This window comes from Lactuca saligna, chromosome 8 (assembly GCF_052625555.1).
Source record: "Lactuca saligna cultivar CGN05327 chromosome 8, ASM5262555v1, whole genome shotgun sequence".
In the NCBI taxonomy this organism is placed as follows: domain Eukaryota; kingdom Viridiplantae; phylum Streptophyta; class Magnoliopsida; order Asterales; family Asteraceae; genus Lactuca; species Lactuca saligna.
This window is the reverse complement of record NC_136424.1, coordinates 5,407,744-5,431,480: the sequence shown is the minus strand read 5'-3', so window position 1 is coordinate 5,431,480 and position 23,737 is coordinate 5,407,744. Positions and strand designations below refer to the sequence as shown.

Below are 23,737 nucleotides of genomic sequence, written 5' to 3'. Positions count from 1 at the left end.
AAATAAATCGAAAACATGTGTGTTGACAGATGCGACTTGCGAGTACCTATTGGATTGATTGAATTGTACATTTTTTACTCAAATTCTCGACAATCACATCCAACATACTCTTTCGATGAAATTTTCCGACGTAACAAGTAGCGGTGGATACGAGTTAATGAAGATTGGTGGCTCAATTGATACAAACAAGTACGAGAAAGAAAAAAGGAACCGATTAACTTGGAACGACGTCGCATTCTAGTTAGGGTACCTAAATGTATATACCTTAAGGGTATATTCATTTTTCCATATATATATATATATATATATATGAGAAAAGTGAATATACCCTTAAGGGTATATAAGTTAGGTACCCAATTAGTCAAAACTACGTAGTTTTGTTAAATTATTTAATTTTCTGAAAATAAAAAAACAATAATTTCCTTAAAAATAAACCACGTTTCCTTATTCTTGAAAATGCAATCCAATTACTCCTTTTTCAAAATCGACTACACCAATTCATGGAAGAAAAAACGGCGATTTCACAAGCTATGGCTCTTGACGGCAATTCATGGAAGAAAAAACGGCGACTACACCAAAACTACACCGTTTTTTCACTTATTTACTTCCATACTCTACTGATTTCACTGAACACAAAATACCGATTGCACATCATTTGGACAGCCCTCGTCGTCAAGAGCCATAGCTTGTTCGTCGACTATCTCACCTGCAAAGCAAGGAATTTTCATATCGACCGACGAGATGAGGCAAGCAGCCCCGCATCCTCCACTCCGACGCAGCAAGGCAGCGAAGCGACAGCAAAAATATTAGGGCTCAAATTGTAGGAGCGCTGAGGCTTTCGATTCAAGATGCAATTTTTATACATGCTTGGGTAATCTCATCTCAGAACTTCTCAAATCAGGTAAATATTTTATATTCCTATGATTTTTGTATAAAATTCCTGCTTTCTTTTAGCCTGTGCTCACGAGAGTTGTACTCCAAAAAGATGAGGTTGTCGGAAACTTAGTACAGCTGCACAACTCCGCTGCAACACTGTCGTCGGTTGACTTACATCATTTGTCGCTGCACATGACCCACTATTGTCTCCGGAAAGCTTGTGTTCATTGTTCAAATACAATGCATATAAAAAAAGAAAATCAAGGGTATAGCTATATAGAATAATATAAATTCTGACCTCTGGTTTGTTTTTAATGTTTTTAGCACGATGTGCATAATCAAAAGTGCTTAATGTTTCTTCCAAACAATGTGCAGATGGAGAAACCGTTGCAATGATGCAGGTTTTGGTCTTTCCACCAAGTGAGTCTCTTAACAAGGTAAGGTCTGTAAAAATTGAAATATAGAATTTCGTATGCTACCCAATCTTTTAACAGCATTTCTCATTGGTTTTGATGATTTACATCTATCACCCTCAAAAAATTGAAATACAGAACTGATGATAATGTAATAAAGGGGACAAATGAGAAATGTGCTATCGGACTAATGGAAGGTCCATTTGGTTGCAGATTGCTTATGAATAAAGGCATATATGAACAAAGGCAAAAAGATAACAGAGGAATTGTTATTGTGCACCAAGTTGAATGAAACACAAGAACATGACAGAAGTGAACGAACAGGGAAGTAAACAATAAGATAACAGGTTTCCAAAAATGCCCCTGGGAATAAACTCTTTCCCATAATTTGAATTATCCCAACAATATATTAGTAATGCTCATTAACTTCTTTTCTTGCCTATTCATAGTTTGTCTGATTATTTAATTGTTTTTTTTTTGGATCAAACTCTTTAGATAAATCAAAGCCAAAAGTTTCATGGATGCATCTTTAGAATTCTCACTTTGTCAACCATACACACTCTCCAAGATCTGCTCCTACTAAATTTGGCATTTCAAAAACATCTACTGTGGGTCCTTCTTGGGAAGGGTAATTTGGACCGTTTGTTGTTTATTGCCCCTGCAAATTATGTAGATTATGCAGCAGGTGCACTTGGCATGTATTCTTTTTTATAATAATAATAATTAGTCGGTGTTATTCTTGTTTCTTTAGTAAAGGGCATAAATCAGAGATGAAGATGATGCAATGCCTCTGAAGCTGGATGGTGTTATGAAAGAAAGCTCCTTGCAATTGTCTTTTGTCGACCTAACATGGGCAAAATCGTCCAACAAGGGTAAAAATCATCACCCTTATGTGATCATGGAAGTTAATGCAATGTATGAAAGATGTACTAGTGAGTTTGAAGTATATATTGACTAGTTCTTTGTAACTAAGGGTTTCTGCTCATGTGTTTAGTAAATAAATTACTGATAGTTTGATTGTAATTTGAATAGATTCCATGTTCTTGTTTTGGTGTTTGTTTTTTCTCTCTTTTTGTTAACCTTTTAATTTGGTCTGTAGTTATGTAAAATAAAAAGGCAATGCAATTTGGTATTTTGATTAGGCATGTTTCATACTATAGTGAAAGATATACTTTTAATCCAAATTACAACATATTTTCTTTTTTAACCTACAATAGCAGAAAAGCTGTAAATTTAACCTATATTGGCAGAAAATTTTTATTTTTAACCTAAATTGTAGAAAAATTACAATTTTAACCCAAAATGAGAACCAACTTTCATTTTTAACCTATAGTTGCAGAAAAATTGCATATTTAACCCAAAACTACACATAAATTTCATTTTTAACCTAAAATATCATTATACTTTCATTTTTTTCACAAAATATCCTCATAATTCCATTTTTTTTCACAAAAACCATCATACTTCTATTTTTTCTCACAAAATACCCTCATAATTTCGTTTTTTTTCACAAAATACAATCGTATATTCATTTTTTCACAAAATACCCTCATAATTTTGTTTTTCCACAAAATACCATCGTACTTCCGTTTTTTTTCACAAAATACCCTCATAATTTCGTTTTTTTCACAAAATACCATCGTACATTCAATTTTTTCACAAAATACCCTCATAATTTCAGTGTTTCACAAAATACCATCGTACATTCATTTTTTTCACAAATTACCCTCTGAATTTTGTTTTTTCACAAAATACCATCGTAATTTTGTTTTTTTCACTAAATACCCTCATATATTCGTTTTTTCACAAAATACATCATACTTGCGTTTTTTTTTTCATAAAATACCATCATACTTGCTTTTAAAACACATAGTGGCAACCAAATTTCAATTATAATCACAAAAGTCATAAACAATCAACAAATTTCACTCGAAAACATTAAAATTGTTAAGAAGCATCAATAACTTCTAGATTATTCATACATTGTTTGTCTAAAACATGAAAAATGTGCAGTTAACCAAAAAAATGTCATGAAGCATCTAGTTTTTCTTTTGCCCACAGAAACAACACATCTAATAATTATGTCTCTTGCAACAATTCATCCATCTGATACATGAAAAAAATAAAAAATTGTTAATATAATCATTCGAGTTCTAAATCATGAAAATGAAATTATTATTATAATTACCTTTCTTTTTGAACAACTAGTAGCATAATGACCCAATCCTTGACAGTAAGAGCATGTTCGTTCTTTAGGGGCCTCTAAAGAAGACTTGATTCTACTTGCAAGTTTCGAACGCCCTTTTGTAGTAGTTGGACCAAGAGGATCACGGATAGATAATTGTGGCATCATATCTACTTGCGAAACTCCCATACAAGAACTTTGAGATGTATTCTCCAAAGACACAGATTTTTTTCGGTTTGCTTGTTCATCTAAAAGACTTATCAATATCGTATTTAGTTTTTGTATCTCCGAAGGGGAGTCCCTTGCTTGTTCAATTAGTTTAGTAAAATTCGAACGAACACAAAATAATGTGTAGGCACTAACTCCATTTTCATTATTTAATTCTCCAAGTCCGATACTAACACTACCCAGTTTGTACCTAGCATCAAGGGTCCATCGCGGAAAAATATAGTGACTCGGCAGTTCTTGAACATGCTTCTTCTTCATCACATATAAGCTGTGCTTGCATAAAATCCCATTTGTCTCATACATAGAACACGAACATGTGACGCTGACTTGATTTAAAGAACGAAAGGTAACGATACGCCAATATTTAGTATCAACATCCAATTGCCCAACTTTATATATGCTTTCTTCTGTAGTTTTTGTTAGAGTCTCATGAGTCAAATTGGTAATAGTTTCGATCCATTCTTTTTTGAAAATATCAAACATCTTTCTAGTATAAAATTGACCTGCTTTTGCTTCGATTGGATGCAGTGAAGAAAGAACCGGTCTCGAGTTCATAGTCTTGAAATCTTCATCTTCTTCGGCAGCCCTTCGTGACTCAACTGCTTTGTCGTATTGTACAACGAATTCATTTAACATGGTCCTCGAGTTAACAAATCCATCAAAAAATGAATTGATACCCTCACTTCGTCCAGTTGTGGTCATACCAGCAAATAAAATATCCTTCAAGAAGGGTTTAGCCCAATGTATACGTTGGTTATACATGTCACTAATCCAACAATTGCTTTCCAATTCATACCTAATAGCATATCTTCCCATGTTGCTTCAAATTGTTCAATGGTCTCACTATTTACCCATTTTCTATGCACCTCTTGAAAATCACTGTAACGGGAAACATACGATCGAAGGTGCTCAGTTTCATGTTTCCTGATATGCCATGAACAAAAGCGATGTCGAGTATTTGGAAACACTTTTTTTATTGCATTGCCCATAGCTTTGTCTTGATCGGTAATAATTGCCTTCGGATACTTGCCAAACATACATTTGAGGAAATGTTCAAATAACCATTCAAATGTCTCTTCCTTTTCATTTTCAAGCAATGCTCCACCAAAAAGTATAGACTGTCCATGATGATTCACCCCAGTAAAGGGAGCAAAAGGCATCTTGAATTTGTTAGTCATATAAGTGACATCAAACACAACAACATCTCTGAATTTTGTATAGGCATCTCTTGCTCTACCATCAGCCCAAAAGATATTTCTAGGATACCCATCATCAGACAAATCCACGACAAAATACTGGTCACTGTCCACTAATGTTTTATCTTGAAAATGTTTTATAAGTCCATAGAACTCCTTTCCTCTATGTTGTTTTCGATGCTCAGATAAAACATCAGCACATTGCTTTGAAGTTACATCAACTACATTTGAGGTTGTCATTGTGTTAACAACCTTTTTAATCTGAGAAGGTTTCAACCCTGCTTGACCAAATTGCACCATAAGAGATTTACCTTCTATTGAACGGTGGAAATTGCTATGAGATCGATGCTTTATCACCTTTGTAGGTGTCATGGTCAAGTCGTGATTGTGTGTGTCATTAAACAAGTCCACCAACCACTTCCCATCCTCCTGCCTTGTTATTCGAAGCTTTGCTTAACAACCAGTTCTAACATCTCTACGACGTTTTTTCTCATTTTCACTTGAAGCATCTTTGTCCATCCTTTTGAAGCCTTCTTTGTTGCATACATATATCTTCCGAAAAGGCTCATTTGTTTTAGGATTTTTAATTGTGTCATCTTTACGTATATCAAAGCCATGCAAAAATGAATAATCATTATAAAATGTATAAGCATCATCAGGTGTATCAAAAATCTTTCCCAGTATCCTTTCATCATGAACATCATCTTCGTCAAATTCAATGTTAACGCCGATATTATTTATTTTTTCATTATCATATGTTGCTTCCACATAATCATTTGTGTCAATATCTCCAGTTATATATGGTTCTATAGCTTGATTAGTTGCTTCGGCTTCACTCATTATGCCCTGCAATAGACAACGATGCATATTCAAACGTTATACGTAAACAATATATTAACAACCAACAACGCAAAACTAAAAAAAATATATCAAATACATTGGATATTTTACATTTTCAGAAAAATCGTCAACCAACCGCAATGTCTACCTCTAGAATCCAAAAAAAAAAAGGTATCGTATGCAATTCCAAAAAAAAAATTACTTGGAAGTACTTATCGTATGCATTTCCAAAAAACAAAACGTTTCGGAGAAAATTCTGTTTGATCGAATCCAAATTCTTGAATTGAAACTTTTTAGTTTTTCCGTTAATTGCGATTGGAGGAATATAGGAAGTAAACTACAACACCCATAACCCAAATTCATGAATTGCAACTTCTTTTTACTGTGATTTAGAAGAAAATTAATGGGTGCTCCGAAATAAACCTGATAAACTTAAAAATTAAGGAAATTGACCGACCTGGTTAGACAAGTGAACTGCAACAGGGATGAAATCGACTTGGCTGTTGCGAATTGCAATTTTTTTACCGTGAATGTTCTTTTATGTTAATAACGATTAATGTTTATTTTGATAACCGTTTGCAATTGACTTTCCTGTTGTGAAATCGGTATAATAAAAACCTCATAACAATATGATCATGGAAGCTGTATGATCGATGCACCCAATTTCTTGAATTCAAAGATTTATTTTTAATCCAAATTGTGATTTGGCCGGTGTAGTCGTTTGCGATTGAATGAAATCGCAATTATTTTCCTTTTATGAAATCGCCGTTTTTTCTTCCATGAATTGGTGTAGTCGATTTTGAAAAAGGAGTAATTGGATTGGATTTTCAGGAATAAGGAAACGTGGTTTATTTTTAAGGAAATTATTGTTTTTTTATTTTCAGAAAATTAAATAATTTAACAAAACTATGTAATTTTGACTAATTGGGTATCTAACTTATATACCCTTAAGGGTATATTCACTTTTCCATATATATATATATATATATATATATATATATATATATATATATATATATATATATATATATATATATATATATATATTAAGCTGGTTCCTCAACCCACTTAAGAGATCAAATGGGCACCGTTGGAGGAGCAATGATCTTGGAGATACACAAAAATAAAAAATAATAATAATAATAATAAATTCACTTCAACCCCCCTTATCATAGATAATTGATCTACCATGATAAAATACAATGATAACACCTGCTAAAAAAAAATTAAAATCAGTTGTTTCCTTTTTTCCGTATATAATATTTCTCCTAATGTTAGCTTTTATGATTTTTCCATCTTTAACCTAAAATCTACAACAAATATACAAGGGTATCACCTAACACTACTCTGATGCAAACGATGGACACACCCCCACCCTCTCTCCTTACCTTTCTCAATCGTCACCAACAACACCTTCAACAACTCCCCCGCCTCCTCCTTCCCCAAACACTCCAAATTCGTCTGAAACAGCGGCAACGGTGTCGGTGGGTTATACCACCGCTGCTTCCCACCACCACCACCCCGGTTGACATTTTGTCTGACCACCACATCCGAACTACTCCCAACAATATGCACCACCTCCTCATCAACATCCACATGAATCACACTGTCCAACCTTATCTCCGCTTCAATCACCCAATCGGGATCCGCCGGGACACCTTTAAACTCCGGTTTACCTAAATTTACGAGACTGGCGGAGGTGACGATTAGAATAAGTCGTTGGGTGATAATTACAAATTTACCCCCATGTTTTAGGGATTTGGAGAGGACTAGGGTTTCGTCATTTAAGGTGTTGTCAGAATTGATGATTACGGAGATGCCGATGGATTGTTCCCATGAGTAGGGTTTTAAGGGGTGGTTTGGGGATAATGGTCTTGGGAGACGGACTCGGAGGCGTTGGGACCCCATGTGGTAGAGTTTGCTTCGGTTTCGTATGCTGCGTGCGGTTTTTTCTGTTACTTCCAGAATGCTTGCAGCCGGCCTTGCCACTAGTCCGGTTACTCCCAGGGCTATACCTGAGAGGACTCCTGGAAGCCCGTGTTTTTCAGCTCCTCTTATTGGCGATTGGAGAAGACCAGTCAGCCCTTCCAAAACTTCATTTATTACACCTTTGCCATGAGACGACATCCCCTTTTTTAATTGCCTTTCCATTTCTGATGCAGATGGGTCGTCGTCCATTGTAAAGGCAACAATACCCTGAGAGAGAGAGAGCAAGTATATCTTAACACCATGGACAAATAAAATTAAAAAAATAAAAAAAAAAATGTACCTTATGCGCTGCTCTACTGACTTGGGTGGCAGCATCACTTATGGCATAAACTGTATTACTAAGAAGACTAGTAGTTCCCTGTGCCATGCCTGTGATGAGTCCTGCTGGACTCTGCAAAAGTAGTGTGTAATTATTATTTCTTAAAAAACTTTTCAAAGGCTGCAACATGTGATGATATTTACCTTCATAAAGCTTCTGGCTGGAACTGAGAGGAAATCTTTGATGCCAACTCCCACACTCCTTGCGAAACCCATGGGATTTCCTATTACACCAGCAGACCCAAAAACCTGAAGAAGAAGAAGAAAAATATCATCAACACTGTAAAAAATAAAATTATATAAAATATATTCCATCTAACCTTGTACATTTCATGAAGAAGTTGGCGTGTGTAATGTATGATCAAGATCTCTCGTATGGATTCCAAGCTAGCCAGCTGATGAGAAATTGTTAACCGCCTCAGATGAATCCGTGCTCCCTCCACGTCAGCAAGAGCCATTAGACCTCTCTGCATTGTAAAAGTATTAAGTAATTAACTTTATTTTGAAAAATATCCGAATAGTCGGTCCTACTTACATGGATAAGAAATTCTCCTGATGTAAGTATTCCATTCCTTAGCATCCACGGACTGCTGGAAAAGCTGCAAAAAAAAAAAAAAAAAAAAAAATCAGGTCCACACATATGCCCTTCCTTCTCAGTAGGAAGTGAAATGAATCACCTTAGGGTCAAAGTGATGGGGGCCACTTCAAGCAGTTCAACGTATATTTTCTTCTGTTTTCTTGCAAGGAGATATATTTTCTGCCAAGGTGCACCAATTGGCACTATCGATGGTAATAAAGGGAAGCTTTCATTGTTAACAAGATCCCCACCTTCTGCCTTTTCAGTCTCTGAAAATTTACTCTTCTTATTATTAACACTCAAGTTTGAGGAAAGAGGCAGCAGGACTGAATCCATATGTGGCATTCCTCTGCTATGGAACCTTGAGGATACTGCCTTAAACAAGTCAAACAGACTTAAAATCACATCTTGCTCAAGCTCAAGATGAAAATCTGTCATTCTAAAACAAAGGAAAATGTTAGTAACTCATAACTCATTCAAGGGTATTAATTTACATAAATAAACAGAATAATAAATACTTTAAGTTTATATGCTCAAACGAAAGCAAAGCTCTATCTTTATTCCTCCATTTTGCTGCAGCCAATGAGAACACAGGCTCACATGAAGCATCTTTACTTTTGATTTGAGAGGTCCCCATTTGTTTATACTCATGATCAAAAGATAAAATAACAGGGTAAGGTGTGGTTGGTAGTTGGTTATCAATCTGCAAAGCAAAAATTTTCAAGGAAAACTTTTGCTGATCCAAACTTTGAACTAGATCAATGCTTGTGTTCCTTGCACATGCAAAAAGTAACTCCTACAAATGGGGAAACTTTATAAGAATGGTGAACTGTACCCTTAAATTTGTTTATAGAGTAATGGTACCTGTGGTTGAGAACTCATAACAGAAATTCCAATGAAGGGAATGGAAACTGATAATCTTTCTTTGTAAAGAACACAACTTTCTTGCTTTTGGTCATCTTCTCTTTTATCAGTTAACCTAGGAGATCGCGAGATTTTTATATCATCAAAGATATGATAACTAGAATCAATGATGCTGAGAACCTGTATGATATGGGAAAAAAATGTAGCACTTAGAAAAGGAATATAGTGATAAATAGGAATGTTTGCATCTGAAATACAACAATTATACCTTCAATGCACCTTCAGCATGGACAGATATTAACAACCTTCTCTCAGGTTTCTGCCAAAAGGAATATCATGAAAGGATTTAATCCCATGTACACATTTTTGTATAAGTTGGAAAATTTACCTCAGATGTTGAAGGTAAAACCACAGGTTTGTACTCTTTGGCATCATCAAGAGTATAAGATCCTACTACCCTCTCAGCAAACACCTTGGAGATTAAAGAAGGGAATATATATGTATCAATAATTACAACATATGATTTTTGTAAATGGAATGCATACCTCAACAGTTAGACGATGTGGGTAAGAAGGTTCATCCCATGCATAAGGGCAAGATGTGTAGGAATGTATAACAGTCTCAAAAGCTTCACATTTTTGTTGATAAATACGTAGTCTCTGCAACATGTCAACAAAATTTAATCATTAATGAAAACATAGGGAAATTAAGAAATCAAGATTACCAACCTCCTTTGAGAAATTATCAATCCTGTAAGGCATAAATCCGGTATCATCATCAGATAAAAGAATCAAATTGGTCCCAGAATCTCCATGTGGATTCCCAACAATCTTGTCATCTCTGATTGCATCGTCAGCATTTTGAACCTCTACACGAACCATACTTACAGCACCAGTAACATGGTTTCGCATTTTCAATTGTGTATCACCTAAATGTTCCGGAAAGAAACACCCTGACCACTGCCATCCAGGCTCATCAAAACGAGCAGAGACCAGTAATTCCCTGTTTTATGCAAGTAACTAATTATTATTATTATATAAGCATGTGAACGAACTGTGGTAAGAAAAAAGTTACAAGAAAAACCAACACTGTACCTTGTTATGTCTGTCCAATGAATATGGGAGTGTTGTCCCACCTTCAAATGGTATATAAAGTCGGACCCTTTCTGCCTGTAACACAAGTCCTTACTGCATGCATTACTAATAACATATCTAGGCTGAAAATTGATAATCCTTGTTCTTCCAGAATATGGCCCAGAAATAGCACTAGATGCAACAGATATTACATATGAAGAATTGGCTGATGATCGGGGGACAAGGACTGTAGTTGAACCGGTTGGTGGGACAAGGAAGAATTCACTAGACCACGTGTAGTTTGAGGTACTTGCCACATCAGAGTCAGAGTGGGACCGACTAACTCTCACCATGATCTCACTTGAAGCAATATTAGGGTCAGGAGAATACATGCGAAAGTTGACTTTTTTGCGACTCGTTTCATCCAAGTCAATCTGTTGGTTGTTTGAAACTAAGCTTTTTTCCTCATCATATTGTGTGCTAATATTCTTCTTAGATGAACTGAAAGATTCCTTTCTAGTGGAAACAAGGTTATTGTTTAGGGGAAACCTCCTCATAGTCATACCATCATTGTTTAAGATTTGGTTTGCAGACAAAAGGCTCAGACCATCTTTTTTGCCCAAAAACGGGTCCTCTTCATCTAAATCATAACAGGAAGGCAAGGTGTCGCGCATTGTCAGATCATTAGTTGAGTTTGCAATCGTGAGGGGAAAGCCACAGCAGTTGTACAATAAGAAGGGAACAAATATGCAGATTTCACGAGCCCCAGAGAATGCATCCATCACCTTTTCCATTGTCACATATAATGGACCTAAACAAAAACACATCAGCTTTTGTGAGTGTGTGTGTGTGAGAGAGAGAGAGGGAGATGAGGAAAAAACCTTTAGAAATGTCAGCAGTGAAGTTAATGGATTCTGAAGAAGAAAACTTTGTTCCACTAAATTTAGCAATTTCACTGAACTTTTCTGCGCGTGGGAACTTCAGAACAGAAGGTCTAAAGCCACGTATATCAAAAGTTAACGAAAGATCATGTGAAGAATCAATGTGATAAAAAGAAGTTTCAACCTGCAGATGTTAGAAAAGTTTTAAGTTTATTATATGGACATAAAGAAAATGTGGAAGATAGAGAGATACCAACCTCTGAAAGCAGCATGCTACGTGAAACTCCACCACTCTCAATCATGACAGATACTTGAACTGGTAAATAATTTTTCACTATTAAAGGATTACTTAATGTAATCAGGTGAATGCACCTCTTATTTGACTGATCCTGGTTCTCAATCTTGTCAGCAATAGCATCATGAATATATAAATTTGATCCCTTGTTTACCCTCCCAGTCCCAGCAGAAGGCAAACACACATCATGCACAGACACACAGCAACGAAAAGGATGACTACTTGGAAGAGAAGGGTAGCAGACAAATGACCTCAAATGTCCAATCTTACTTTCATTAGAAAGAATATTGGAAATGCTATAAGCTTCACTCCATAGGTAAGTGTTCCCTAATGGACGCCATCTTATCCGACCTGATTCTGCTAAATGTAGAGGAAGAGGAAACTGGTGTCCTGGATATACAGGGTCCAGAATCTTGGGAGATACACCAAATGGGATATCGAATCTGACTTCAAATGGCATTGTTGTTGCATTTGTGAGTATGACCTGGCATTTTATGAATCTTTTTAGAGAAAAATAGCTAGAAAACATTACAAGTGGAACTAAATTAACATGATGGGTAAACAGTAAAGTAAAGTAAACTTACTGTTGAGTATAATCGGACTAACTTTGTGTATCGTTGAACTGAAACATCAATTACTACAGGAACAACATAGCCACTATTGACACCTTTAGAAGTATCCCTGGAATTGTCAACTGAATTGGAAAAATCCACCTCAAAGAAGCTAACACCAACAAGATCGATAGAAACAGGAGCTGACAAAGTGGAAGTTCCTTCAAGCTGAATAACTATAAAATGATGCTGTGCATCAGCGAATTTTTTGTCTCCTAGATTGTCAGTTGAATGGCTAGGTTTAAAGCCAAAGGTTTGTTCATCTGTATTATCATCAATGTACACTGGATATGAAGAACCAGGCTGCACGTATTTTCCATCTTTCAATATATTGAAACCATCAGCTTTGGAAATGTAAAACACTAGAGGGAGTGAAGTTAAGTTTTCGAGTGTGTAAGGGGCGTATCTGCTGGCTAGTGTATTTGTATTTTCACTGGTGTGAGCTGCTGCTGTTAATCGTGAGTTTTCAGGAAAAACATTCAGACTCATGAGATCCCAAGCATCCGTAACCATATCAAATGTTCTGAAAGCAACCTCAATGAAGGATTCTGTAACATTGATATTGAGATTCATTGTTGACTCGAGATGAACATCTGTCATGACTGGGCTGTTTTGGAGGGCGCTTTTTCCTTGCTCTCTTCTTAAGCTTACTTGGAACTTCCAGGGTTCAAGGAAAGGCTCCCATAACACCTGGAGAGTAAGTATAATTCAAAATAAGTTATCATCAATTCATTCATAAATTGCTACAAAAATTGCTTCACCTTATGAATGTTATTGTAGTTCACTTGAAGCTCACTATCAACCCATCCTTCCATCACATTTGCAGTAATGACACCATGAAACAACAAGCTTCCCATAAGAATCTCTAGTAGAGGACCATTGGAGCTCCACTAGATAATCAAAATCACAGATTAAGTAAACATGAGTTATAGTTTTGAAAATGAGAAAACAGTTTTACATACCTTTTCATCTGTCAAAAGAATGGAAACCTTTCGTAAGTGAAATCTGAAATTTACACTGCCAACTGAAAGCTGAGAAGATCCGGAATCTTCTGGCGTTGTTGGCCACAAGTAAAATGTGTGATGTGAAAGCCAAACATCTAGATTATCACAGTGAACCTCTGTCTTCAAATGCATGAGATCCATATCATCATTACCAGCTTCGGCTTCTATATCAATTTCCAATAACTGAAAAAGGGGCCAAGAATGGACACTCTTGTTCTGAAATAGTTCAACTGTTCCCATTGCTTTGCCCAGATTGGACTTCAATTTTACTTTTTCGCCATCGATGTTCGCCTCAGTGCACCTACTTTGCAAATAAATATATAGAAAACTTCCATCATCTCTTCCAACAAAGGAATTCTGCTCTCGAACTTGAGGTGCTCCAAAATATTTAAATGCTTCTCCAGAAACCTGAACAGGAACACGGATTTTTATACCAATATGATCCGACTTCACAGTTAATGAAAACCGATCTTCTGGAGATAAAAAACTGGAGACGCTGATAGATTGAGGCGAGTTTTCTGCAGTATCAACACGAGAAACTGGCTCTGAAATGGATTTTTCTGGTTCCTCATTCTGGATTGCAGTTTTGGGAAGATTTTCATAGCAAGAATTGACAAGGTCAACAACTTGACTCCATTCAGGCAAAAATAACCAAATGCTGACACAAGGAAGGGAGAATCGAAGATGGTTTTCACCTTCATCTGACATCAAGAGTTTCATGTAAAGAACTGGTACTTTTTTGGTACAAGATGTGCATTCCAGTAAGACAACAGAGGTAAGCATTGAAGAAAGTGTCAAACAAGTGAATGATACATCAAGAGAAAGAGGCTTTTCGTTTTTTAATGATACTGAACATGTGAATTTCATGTCAGTTTTGGCGATATGTTCGTTAGCATTCAATTGTATCTTGTCAGAGTAGAGTTCTACTGACATGGATTGAACAGAGCATCTGATTTCTGTGAAGCTGACACTTGAAGGTTCAATAGGAACTTGAAGCACATTATTTTCTTTAAAACTGTCTTTTGACTTGAGAAACTCTGAAACATCAGAAGTAAAACACATGGATAGATTTTCAACAGATGTGAACTGGTCAATGACATCTAGCAATGCATCAAAGCAGCCAAGTACTTCACTTCCTGAAAAAAGAAAAGACCATTGCATTAATCAAATATCAAGTATGTACATAATAAATAACACAGTGACATAAAAGATGATATTCTACCTTGGACAATAAATTGACATTTATTAACCTTTGACATCATACATGTTGCAGAAGGAGAATCAGATCCATATGGTATTGTGATCCATATATCGCCACTAAAAGGAGCAATTATGCTGACACTTGTCACTTCAGAAGCATTGTCTTTCCAAAGAATATGATGTAGAGATAAATCCCTCCCAAATACATTTAGACAATAATTTTGATCTCCAATAAATCCAGGTGGAACAGAACACTCCAAAGGGATTTCTTTTAATAGAATGTCTGAATCACTATTCTCAATAAAAGTGAAGTAGAGCTGTGGAATATTAAGCTTTAGAAACTGGTAATCAGCATTAGCCACAGGTGTAAACAAAACAGAGTCCAATATCTCAAACTTGTAATTGTAAGTGAAAGGAAAGCTATCTGTGTCCTTGGAATAATCGATACCAGATGACTCTTTTGCATTCGAGTTCCAATCAGGCATTGAGAAGTAACCAATGAGTACAGCTAGAAATTCAGTTGGCAACATGCATGAAACATTCTGAATACTAAAATCTAGTTCCATTCCATGATTCCCTTTTCTCACTCGAATGTTGATAACGGGTGAAAGATTGAGTGAAGCAGGGCCCCACAGAGAGTCTTGTAGAGTCTGAGGAAACCATTGTGATGAAAGGCTCAATCCCTCAGTTGAAAACAACACATCCAGACAGCTTTCATGGATGGAAATAGAAGATTTAGCAGTAGGAAGTGTAAAAGATGCAACAATGGATGAAGAGTCATGCAGGTGTAGTCTAATGCTTCTGAGATCAAGATTGATTACAACCAGATCAGGATCAGATACAGATGGTTTCTGGAATTCCTTTTTTGAACAATTTATCTTACCCTCTCTTATCTTGAGAACCTTCTTCCAGTCTGGATTGATGTTAATAAGTGAACTCTCGAGGCTAAGAAGAGATCTGTCATTGTGTATTGTAACAAAAGGGTAATGATCAACTGAAATGCTTTCCCAATCTGAAGAACAGGTGTCATAAAAATTGGAACAACCAAAATAAGAACCTGAGAGGACACTGTTACTGTTACTTATACTGTTACTTCCCACAAATTCTTGATTTTTGTCATCATGTGAATGTGAAGGGCTATATTCTGGTAGCTTATCGAAAAATTCAATCAGCAATCCAATAATATGTGGATAGCAATGAAGATCAAGATCTGTCAACCATATGCTCAAATCACCATCATAATGTAACATGAGGCACCCATTATTAAGTTGGCTTAACCCATTAGGTGAAACATTTATAAGGTCCATGTCATCGCTATTTTTCAACAAACGAGTCGTTACTTTAAAAGCCCGTGTACATATCCAGATAGATTGTGTGTGTTTCATAGTAATCAATCTCATATCCAAGTCCTGAAGAGAAACAGTTAATGTGCAGCTTTCCTCTAAGCTATTTTCAAGGTCAACAATGAAGCTACCAGACTCCAAATTGGCAACAACAGAGACACTGCTAAAGTTGTTTGGTTTATTTGATTCTGACATGGTGCCCAGGTGTGAAGCATGATGGAGCATGTCGATGGTTTCAACTAGTTTCAAAACTGAACCAAGTATTGATGGTGACACGTGTCCCAAAAAAGGTGCCACCACTACATAAACCTGAAACCAATTATTAATGGTGACAAGTGTGCGAAATTTTTAACTTTTAGTAGGATAATGTAAATACCTACCTCCATTGCTTTCAGTAATGATTCATCCTGAACAATGCACAATGCTAAAGCAGAAGAAGCATTGAGGTTTTCCAGAATAGGAAAATAATGAGGATAGAATGGCACAAACAAGTTTATCTGCAGGAAGTCACCCGTCAGTTATGTGAAATGTGAGATGTTGAGTGACAATGAGAGAAGATGCTGACAGCTGACCTGGAAGTCGACTAATTTAATTTCCAAGAGATCATACAGATCTTGAATCTGAGTTCCTTCTAGAAGCTCACTTGAAGAATTGTCATCTATTAAATTCCTCATGAATTGAGAAGGTACGTTGATATCTGGTGCAAAACAGTTAACATCATGCTTGGATGAAAAGGTGACAGCTGTTGATCCAAGTACCTGTATGTTAAGGTTTGAAGTTAATACAAATAATAATAATGTGAACCTCTCATATGACGATTTAAAAAGAAATCAATACCAATTTATGTATCTCTGACTTCCCATTCTCCCAGGGAATAATTATCTTGATGTTTATTAAACTAATATCCCACATCATTCTCTTCCGACCTGACAACATGTATCTGCAAAACAAAACAAGAGAAAATACATAGTTGAAGAGAGATGTTTAGTTTAAATACAATGTTGCTACTAATCCCATTTCTAGACCCTAAAGGAAATAATATTATTCCAGCAGTAAGATCATAGGAGAAGACATACTCGGCTTTCGATATTAGACGTGACTTCATGTCTTTTATCCCATTAAGCGAGTTTAGGACCTGTAACATGAAACCAGTGAAAGTTGTTTCTCAAAAACCTCATAAGTTAATCATATAGAATCTATTAGTTGTGTATAATGAATTCACTATCTACAGATAAAGAATGCATCTACTTTGAGACGTGTAACACTTAAAAAACCATGCAAGTAGTAACTTCAAAACATGTAAACTAGAATAACACTGACCCTTCCTTCATGAGATTGAAAGGAAGCCAACACAGTATATAACTCCACAAAATTAACAAGATATGTTGGATCACATGTCATTTCAATCGGCTCAAGCAAAACCTAAAAACAAAGTTAAGGGTCATTGTCATTATCAGAAGTTTATAGCACAAGATTTTTATAAAAAAAAATAAATAAATAAATGCAAGTTGGGTACCTTCAATGTCAAGTCACCCTCACGATTTGCTTGTGGTATGTAAGCTTGGATATTTAGAGCCGGCTTCTCCACTTGAATAAAATTCTCCTCAGAGATGGCCTGAAAGAAAATGGAAAATAGTCGAATACTCAAATAACTCAAGACTTCCCTCCCTATAACAAGGCATGCAATAATACACATGAAGACACAAACCCTTTTCACACGTAAAACGACTTGCTTGTTTAATGAATTAATCATCTCAACACCATTGATTGATGCAGTAACAACAGCAGATTCCTCCCAAATCATGCACTCCACAAGATTCTCCTCAAAAACCAGTTCACCAATAGCACAATCCAGATCCCTAGAAAAAAGAATAAAGTCTTAGAAACTACATTACGTAAAGATAGGTACATAATTAATAGTAGATTATACTTATTGCGCAGAGTTGCAGAAATTTGATGTATAGAGCATTTAATGGAGGACAAAAGAAGTCTATCACTTCCAGCAGCATCAAGAACAGGGGAAGGTGCAGGATGAAACTTTGTTGCCTCATAAATGTCCTGTGTCATATTATATAAAGATCGAGTTAAAGTGAAATCATTTTGGATAATAAAAATAAGCTTAACAGTTAACACACACACACACACACGTACCTTAATTACTTCATCTGAAACAACACCAGAAAACTGGCTGGAATCATCTGTACCTCCAGCCCCCAACATACCACGGGAAAGCCACTTCAACCATCCTTGTGGTTTTCCAGATGTTTGGTCATCATCCATTGACTTGTCAATGGTAGTATTTGCTTCACTATTTCCAAAACCAGAAGCTGAATCCACCAAGAACTCCTACATGTTCATAGTCTTTAATAAAATGTATAAGTAAAAAGCACATGCAATACATATTAACAACAATGATCATAATCATACCTGAAGCTCATGTTCAGCAGCAGACCTGTAACTCAAGATATCTTCTATATCAGATACTTTCTCCATTTGGTCTAACTCCAAAACAATTTCATCATCCAGAGGCTGATCATAATTCATATACACCAAATAATGTTTGAATCATTTACACCGTTTAATAAATATAATGTTTAAATCAAGAAAACTGTATATAAGTAACGACCTCACCTGCTCTTTTCGAAGACATTCCAGTTTCAACTTGTACAACTTAACATATCGTCTTTTTCTGCCTCTGTAAAGTAAAAGATTTTTAAGGGTTTAAGATTTCAAGCATTCCATGCACACAGCAAATGGTAGATCATAGATGAATAAAGAACAACTTACAGACGTTCTCCTAGGTATTTCCATGAAGTTTTCTTCATTCTTTTACGAACATCAGACAACACAGAGTTCTGAGCATAATGCCACCATTGTATCTGCCACCCCAAAGGTCTATCTGATATAGGTATCCCCCAAGGGCGATATCGTCCATATCTAAAAGACCAATGTCCCATCTTTCACAATCTGAAAGTGTAATTAAAAAAGGATAACACCAGCGTTCCACTTACTTCTCTCTTAGCCGACAGATGCATAGATAATCATACAGATACAGTATTTGCTGCAATTGATCTTCATCAAGGGACAAAACCTAAAAGTCGGACATGTCAGTTGAATGTTATGTATGAAATCTGACATAATACAAGTTAAGAAACTAACCAAGCCAGATAACTCGATATCAACCGAGTATTGTGCTGCATTATTCTCGAGCCTTCCAGACCTGTTCACCTGCAAAGTACAACAGTAAAAATCTAACTAATGTGCAGTAGAAACTAGCAAAATTGTTATGAGATGATGCAATTAGAGCATGACTTGCATACCGAAAGAGAAGCAGAAACATCCACTGGGGACAACAAGTGAACATGTTCATCATTTTGAAAGCTTGCAGCAACCATTGACATGGAGTCTTCACCATTGTTGGTATACAGATCTTCAGCAGATCCATGAAACGTTTTACAGTAGATTTCCAAACCTTGTATCTCAACAAGTTTGTTTACTTGGCCAGCTCTCACCTTTCCACTTAATACCCTGAGAAATTATATTAGAGTAATTCAGAGTTTTAAGTAGTCGATAATCAATTGGATGGATGGCTGTAAGAATCAAAGTGTGCAATTGATAACTTTTTAAGTTATGGTATTTGATACAACAATATGATTGTAGAGAAAAAAAGAGATACCCAACAAGATTTTGTTTCAGTGCAGTCAAACTAGCCAACTTCAAACCAAATACAGTTTGTGCCTTGTCACTGGAAATATCTCTATATACGACATGTACATTCCTGATGGTGACTTGAATGCCATCAATAATCTGGAGAACATCATGGAAATAGAAAAAACCTTAAGTTTAATGAAAACTTATTACATGATAAGTAACCCTAACAAGCAACAGAAACACAGACATGAGTGTTTATGATTTTATCATTATTAACAAGTTAAAGCAGCATGGAATCTCACTACCTTCGCAGTAATGTATGAAATAAATGATTTCCCAGTTTGATTATCATTATCTGCAGAACAACAGAATATATTAGCACCAATCCCATATCTCCATATACGACAAACAGCATTTCTTTACCTGTTTTTTCCATTAATTATCATCACTTAATATCTGCAAACTTGATTTTTTCTTTATTTTGCCCTCGATTTTAGATATTTGACCAATACCCAACGTTTTTATTATATATTGTCAAATCAAACTTTACATCTTCTTGGGATGAAAGAAGTAGATAAATTAACAGTGAATAACTAACACTCACTTTTACCTACAACTATTAAAAAGTATAGTAAACGGGTGATCTTAAACAACTCTGGAAGATCTAAGAAATTTTAAAACCGACAACAGTGAAGAAAAAACTGCCTAGTTTATATACAGGACAGACAAAACATGGTTGCATTTTCACTAAACTACAAAGATTGGACTTCTATACATACAATGGATGCATATATCATCCTAATGCACAATGAAAAACAGGAGTTATAACAATGTAACCTATAGGTGGATAGCAGTCACTCACCACACACACGTTGCGATAACTTTGCCAATTCTGCTGTAGCAAGTTTGGCCTTTTTTCCAGCAAATTCTCGTCTTTCAACATCATCAACACTCCACTACAAAAAGAATAGCTGTTTACATTAGATTTTTTTGTGGCAGGGAAACCCTGGGCCCATGCAATGTAAAGTTATCTAATATGATGAAGATGCACAATACTCATATCTTGATATGGGATATCACTTACCTCTTCATCCTCACGTTGAGAGGCACAAACTAATATATCCTCCAAAATTATTATAATAGGGTCCCACCCAAGCTTTTTCCAAGGAATTCTAATGCTTAGCCTCCCAACCCGACCTATCAAGCACTCACAAATGTCAAATCATCACAGCCATAGCTCAAACATGAAAAACCACATCCCAGAAATAACAAAGTAAAATAAGTATTGCAAGTTTAAGGTTGATATCAATCACCTTGCTTTAGAGCAAATGGAAGTTCTAGATAATCAAAAGCTTCTAGAATTAACTCCACATTTTCTAAGAACACTTCCTCTGCATTAAAGGGAGTGTAAAAAGTCAATAGTATAGATTGTGATCAAAAAATTCGATACATACAAATGACATTATAGTATAAGAAATTCATTGCATATTGACATGATACGCCACAATATAGAAGGAGATGCTGAAGCGATCAAAAATGTTCATGCAGGGAGACCAAGTAACAAATAAAAAAGAATGAGAAATTGGCATTAAAAAATATGAATGATGAATGGCATATTGGTGTCAACCATTAATGTGGTAAGTGGTAACAATGGTATGTGTATTCTGCTTATGTTGTTATACCCTTCAAACTACATAAATGTAAATAAATAAAAAGTAAATATATTGTACTGATAATAGTGAAAGTAGCAAGCCATTAATAACAAACTAAGTCAAAAAAAGGTCATGATAGACACTGGTGACTTACCATTCCAAAGTGTGATCTTAAGTTGTTCTCTGTGTATATCTTTAATATATTGGCCAAGATAACCTAATATCAGCTGCCTTACTAAACCTTCAAACATTTCCTATACCAATTATCAACTCAGAGCATAAATAGTCTGTAAAACTGCAATGTTAATACAGTAAGCAGGGATAATTACTAGTAGAAAAATGATAACCATAGTCGAAAAAATAAATTACATATGATTGGCACTTTGAATTGGTAGTTAAACCATTATGATGATAATTGCGTCAATAAAAATCCAAAAATGCATCAACATCACAATAATGTTTACCTGAAGTCAGCAACCTCCGTGCCAAATTAGCATGGGGCTACTATATGATCAAATGACTGGCATTCATGAGTTAACCTAAACAAAAAAAAAAAATCAAAATCAGAAACGAAAAGAAGATGCTCAAGTATATAATTCCCAAAAACCCTAACTGATAAATTACAGATAGAAAATCGGGCTACAGAAAACAGTATCAACACATGACATGTAACAAAGATAAATACAAATTCGACTTTCACATATTCAATTTTCGTATATATGGATTACACAGCAAAAAAACGGGGTTCAATAGTTGTAGCGATATATCGATTTCACAGCAAAAAAACGGGGTTCAATAGTTGTAGCGATATATCGATTTCACAGCAACAAGTTCGAAATTGACATATCGATTTCACAGTATGAACAGGAAAGAGAGACATCGAGATTTACAGCGCCAAAGAGCGAGACTGAGATAAATGTTTTTTAGATCGATAGTTGTAGTAATGCACATACCTGGCGAATTAACGTGAGTTCGGTGTCGGCTGCAAGTTTAATTTGTTGAATGATAAGATTTTGTTTTTTAGAATGGTTTTGTTAAAATAAAAGGGTTTTAACAAAATGGGTATAATGGTAATGTACTAATGTTTCGAATGGAATTATTTCCAACAAAAAGAAAGTATTTTCCTCCGAGGAATGTTTTCAGAGAGTGTTTGGGATTACTTTTTGGATAGGAAAAAAAAATGTGCTTATTGCTTATTCCCACAATAAGCTAATTTAAGTGTTTTGATAAAATCCAGTTTGTTAGGCTAAATAAGTTAATTTTAATAAGCATTCCTCTCCATGCTTATTGATTATTGCTTATTTCCACCACAAATAAGCTATAAGCAATAAACTAAAAATCTAATCCAAACACCCCCTTAAAAGTCCGTTTTGTACAAGTCCATTTTGGTTTTAACTTTGAAGGAGTAAAAACCAAAAGTTGATTTTAAAAAGTGTTTGCTTTTGTAACATCCCGGAATATCAAGGGTAGAGTTGAAGGGCTAGAAGTGAAATTGTATAAGGGCAACTCGGCGAGTCCGTGGGTGGATTCGGCGAGTAGGGTCGCGACTTTGATCGCGTGTCAAGTGGCCTACTCGGCGAGTCCAAAGATGAACTCGGCGAGTAGGTGCTGAGTGGAGAAAACCCTAAATCCGGGGGATGAGCCTTATTTAAAGGACATTATACCCTTTCCCCAGCCTCTTTGATCTCCCTTGAAGTCCAGAAACCCTAGAAAGCGTGATTGTGGAAGATTGGAGTGCATTTGGAGCTTAGGGAAGTGCTTGTTGAAGAAATCTTGAAGGAGAAGAGACTTGGATCAAAGGGCTTTGATTAGATTCAGATTCCTTGTTGTTGGGGGCTTCATTTTGAGGTAATATCTCGTTCTTGGGTTGTGTTCTTCTAGATTCATCATTTTGGGGTTGTGTGGGAAGCTTAGAATTGTGGTATCTTGAGTTTGAAGGATAGATATGAGGTTGCTACCTCAGATCTGGAGTGGAGAAGGTCTTAAGTGCATTAAAGTCCTTGTTCTTGTGTAATTGGTGAAGCCATCATATCCCAAACCCTAGCCCTAGATGGTAAAATGCCTAGATCTCTTTGGATTCACGTAAAGTTTGCCACTTTACGTGATGGATGGCCTTAGGAGGGGTAGATCTATGGTTTGGATCATCTGCATGGCTTGGAAAGCCTCTGTATGGATTCAAACCCGGTGGAACTCGACGAGTCACATGGATGAACTCGGCGAGTTGGATGAAGATGGCCTGGAACTCGGCGAGTTGGAAGAACAACTCGGCGAGTAGGTTGAAGATAGTCGTAGACTCGGCGAGTCTGGTCGTAAGGTTCAAGTTTCTTTTGGGAAGGCTGTGACTCGGTGAGTCAAGGGATGACTCGGCGAGTTAAGTCGCGAATTGAAGGATGTTCTGTGCATGGGGACTCGGCGAGTCATCGGGTTGACTCGGCGAGTAGAGTCAGTCAGGGGTAGACTTTGACTTTGACTTTGACCAAGGGTTGACCAGTGACTTCCAGGGGTAATTTGGTAATTATTGGTATTTATTGGATTCAGTCT

General features: G+C 36.0%; 1 protein-coding gene, 1 long non-coding RNA gene and 1 pseudogene across 4 annotated transcripts; 1 reads left to right on the top strand and 2 right to left on the bottom strand.

Annotated features, from left to right (window-relative positions):
- The first annotated feature begins 457 nt into the window (after positions 1–457).
- On the top strand, positions 458–2,430 carry LOC145012730 (uncharacterized). 3 transcript variants are annotated; one of them, XR_013664649.1, is made up of 5 exons: positions 458–871; positions 955–1,142; positions 1,252–1,313; positions 1,503–1,917; positions 2,041–2,430. It is a non-coding gene; the product is annotated as an uncharacterized LOC145012730 (long non-coding RNA). The 3 variants fall into 3 exon arrangements; XR_013664648.1 differs by having other exon boundaries at positions 458–901; positions 986–1,142; XR_013664650.1 differs by lacking the exon at positions 955–1,142 and having other exon boundaries at positions 458–901.
- Positions 2,431–3,368: 938 nt separating this feature from the next.
- Positions 3,369–5,738, bottom strand: LOC145009356 (protein FAR1-RELATED SEQUENCE 5-like; annotated as a pseudogene).
- A 1,124-nt stretch (positions 5,739–6,862) lies between these two features.
- On the bottom strand, positions 6,863–22,209 carry LOC145008640 (intermembrane lipid transfer protein VPS13-like). Its single transcript, XM_078967228.1, is given in 42 exon segments — positions 6,863–7,934; positions 8,008–8,118; positions 8,190–8,308; positions 8,311–8,512; positions 8,581–8,644; positions 8,723–9,061; positions 9,141–9,418; positions 9,487–9,666; positions 9,755–9,805; positions 9,875–9,958; positions 10,032–10,145; positions 10,215–10,488; positions 10,581–11,370; positions 11,441–11,624; positions 11,698–12,219; positions 12,320–13,036; positions 13,108–13,236; positions 13,309–14,486; positions 14,573–16,202; positions 16,274–16,390; positions 16,466–16,651; positions 16,731–16,833; positions 16,970–17,028; positions 17,214–17,315; positions 17,410–17,508; positions 17,602–17,752; positions 17,824–17,951; positions 18,045–18,239; positions 18,321–18,422; positions 18,525–18,588; positions 18,681–18,830; positions 18,905–18,984; positions 19,053–19,121; positions 19,214–19,421; positions 19,570–19,700; positions 19,850–19,899; positions 20,407–20,500; positions 20,629–20,741; positions 20,858–20,935; positions 21,351–21,450; positions 21,661–21,735; positions 22,150–22,209. Coding segments are annotated over 40 exon segments (10,206 nt in total). The 5' UTR covers positions 21,448–21,450; positions 21,661–21,735; positions 22,150–22,209; the 3' UTR covers positions 6,863–7,070.
- Between the last annotated feature and the right edge of the window lie 1,528 nt (positions 22,210–23,737).